Source organism: Centroberyx affinis, unplaced genomic scaffold (genome assembly GCF_046629955.1).
Source record: "Centroberyx affinis isolate AG114_WGS23_722 - 3 ecotype Tasmania unplaced genomic scaffold, CSIRO-AGI_Caff_v1 ptg003614l_1, whole genome shotgun sequence".
NCBI classification, from domain to species: domain Eukaryota; kingdom Metazoa; phylum Chordata; class Actinopteri; order Beryciformes; family Berycidae; genus Centroberyx; species Centroberyx affinis.
In genome coordinates this window covers 6,780-10,070 of record NW_027281530.1, presented here as the reverse complement: position 1 = coordinate 10,070, position 3,291 = coordinate 6,780, and the positions used below count along the sequence as shown (strand labels likewise).

The following is a 3,291-nucleotide window of genomic DNA, read 5'->3' as shown; positions in this document are numbered from 1 at the left end:
CAATTTACCAAACTCTTGACTAAGAATAGATCTAAGCTAGTCTTGGCTGGATATATTAAAAAAGTCCCTTTTAACAAATGTTTCTGTGTTTTTTAAGTTTTCTGCTAGAGAAATAAATATCACTACCAAATAAAATAATAAATGTAAAAATATATAAACCAAAAGTGACAAATGTTGGAAATGTGTGACATAGTTTGATATTTTTTCTAGTTATTATGTCAACTAACAAGATTTTACAAACTGAGAGTGATTTTGGTGAGTTTGTTGTTTGAGCCGTGTCTCTCTAGAGTGAGAGGTTTTTGTACGGCGGTTCAATGAGTTTGTATCACTGTGGAGGACTTTTGGTGGAGGAACCAGACTGGATGTTGGAAGTAAGTACATAAATTAATCTATCTAATTTTTTATTAATCCATTAGCTACATTTGAATTTCTTGTATATGCAATGAAATTTAGAGAGCAAATTGTTTTACTTTCCATGTTAATCTATAATTTTTTTTTCATTTTCTCTCACCAATGAAAACACACTTTCATAAATGCAATCAAAATGACTAATCTAATTATTATAAGTCTTGGGCCAGAGCAGAAAACATATATTAATAACAATTAGTTTAATGTTGCAATTTGAGGACTTGTAGTTTTAGTTTTGTCTGTCAAAGTGAGAGAGCCGTGTCTCTCTAGAGTGAGAGGTTTTTGTACAGCGGCTCAATGAGTTTGTATCACTGTGGTGGACTTTTGGTGGAGGAACCAGACTGGATATTGGAAGTAAGTTTTTGCACAAATTTTAAACATCATATTATTTATTAAGGCTTTTATTCCTGTGTCTGAATTTTAGAAGTAGATATAAATATCCAGTGTGTTGACTTACATCACTTATAGATAGCTTTCTTTTCTCTGTGTCTCTCCTTAACCATGGAGTCTAACTTACAGCTGCTTTACTACACTTTTTTTTACACGTTGTAGACATACTGTAAAAAGTCAACAACTTGACCTTGAGAAAAGATAAATTACTTCTTTCCAAAATTGCTTTTTAATATTCAGTTTTCACTTAAATGATTGTTGACAACTTGCGATTATTTGAAAATGTAGACAAATCTGTTATTTTGTCGCTTCCAGTAGGCGTCCGGTTTCAAAAGCTATTTTGACATTTTCTAATTTTATGGTCATGTTTTTTTTTTTGCTTATACTTTACAGAAACACAGTTATGTTTCAACAAATCTCAAGAAAAAAATCCTATTTAAAAATGTATTTGTAATCCAATTTGTTTGCAATTTTTCCAGTTTCTAGTTTAATTTAAAATACAGTTAGAAATGTTTGCTGATTTAGATAAGAAATTTTAAAATGTATCCAAAACTATGCTCCTTTATTTTGTAGTTTGATATATTCCTGGTCATATGAGGACTCTTTCTGTGCTGATATGCATGAGAGGCTTCTTAAAGGGAAGTGAAACAATGTGTGAGTGAGTGACTGGTGGAGCATAAAAAGCATCTGACAGAAACTCCTTAAAGGGGAAAATGGACTCTCACACAGTAAAGGTGTCAAAGCGCCTGGTGATCGATTGACAGCCGCAGCCTTCCTGTCCTCTAAGCTGATTGGTGTCTCCTAGGTGATGTCCGTCCCACCCTGACGGTGCTGCCCCCCTCCAGCGTGGAGCTGCTGCAGGGGAAGGCCACGCTCATGTGCCTGGCCAACAAGGGCTTCCCCTCAGACTGGAGGCTGGCCTGGAAGGTGGACGGCAGCAGCAGCAGCAGCAGCAGCTGGGAGGAGAGCAGGAGCCCCGGGGTGCTGGAGAAGGACGGCCGCTACAGCTGGAGCAGCACCCTGAGGCTCCCTGCAGACCAGTGGGGGAAGGTGGGCTCTGTGACCTGTGAGGCCACCCAGGGCTCCCAGTCTCCGCTCTCGGAGACACTGAGGAGAGACCAGTGTTCCCAGTCCTGACCTGACTCACTGGGACGTCTGCTACTAATTTTACTCTGCTACTGCTCTCAGTCTGCACTCAGCACTGTAGTCTCTCTCTCTCTCTCTCTCTCTCTCTCTCTCTCTCTCTCTCACCAGAGTCATTACATGTTTAAATAGTAATGTTTTCTTGATTGCAGTAAAGCCGCTATTCTTGATATGTTAAGACAATAAAGATCTTTTCACCCAGTCAGTTGTTTCCATGGATATTATTATAAAAATAACAGATGTCTTATGATGCTATCTTAATGGTAACAGTGGTTTCATTAAATCCACAGAGACTGAACTCGTCTCCTTGTAAATTTGCTAGGATTTTATAAATGCTGGTGATGATCTGAGAAGGAAAAAATGGGATTATGTAATTCTCTTCTCACATATCTCTGCTACTGCTCTCAGTCTGCACTCAGCACTGTAGTCTCTCTCTCTCTCTCTCTCTCTCTCTCTCTCTCTCTCTCTCTCACACTCACACACACACACACGCACACACACACACAGTAATGCTGATATTGTCAATATCTTAAAACAAAAATCAAATGCTGTCTTAATGGTAACTGTGGTTCAATTAAATCCACAGAGGCTGAACTCATCTCAGGATAAAGTGACTAGGATTGTATAGTGGTGATGATTTGAAAAGAAATTATGGGATTATGTAATGTATTGTCACACAGTAATTGACGCTGTGAGTGCAACATGACAGTGACTGTGTTTACCAGTGGTTTCCTAAAGATAGGCATTAGCTCAGTGTGGATGTAAGGATGAAAGGAGACCACTTTCATCATTGCTCTCATTTATTGTTCGTAAATTTCTCTGTATGGTTACACCTACATAGGAAATACAATGTTTTATTCTAATAATCCTTCATTACAAAAGTGTCCTATTGGTAAGGTTTTGGATGTTGTCTATTTTATCCTGATCCAGATAATATGCTGAATCTTTGTAATAAATCTATAAATGTAGAATGAGAAATTTCAGGATTAGAAATAAAAAGCAGGATATCATCAGCATAAAGGGATATAACTTAAGTGTGATCTCCAGTTTTGACCCCTGAAATATTTAAGTCAGTGTTCTGTCTCTGCAAAGGGTTCAAACACTGAGGCAAAAAAAATGTGGTGACAAAGGACACCCTTGATGTTTCCCCCTGTCCAAGTAAAAGATAGAAGATTGTAACCCAGTTGTAAATACTGAGGCCTGGGGGACATGATGTAGTAATTGTACCCATTTCATGATGTCTTCCCTAAAAATTAAAAGGAAACATCATCACTGACAGAGTGTTTTTCACATTTCTGACCTGAGGCTGAATGGAGCACAACAAGTCTAGTGTGTGTTTGTGTTTGGACT

The 3,291-nt window shown here is 38.0% G+C and overlaps 1 gene segment (V, D, J or C); it reads left to right on the top strand.

The window, feature by feature from the left end:
• The first annotated feature begins 588 nt into the window (after positions 1-588).
• On the top strand, positions 589-2,136 carry LOC139661772 (Ig kappa-b4 chain C region-like). The segment is given in 2 exon segments: positions 589-762; positions 1,604-2,136. A coding segment is annotated over 1 exon segment (261 nt).
• The last annotated feature ends 1,155 nt before the right edge of the window (positions 2,137-3,291 follow it).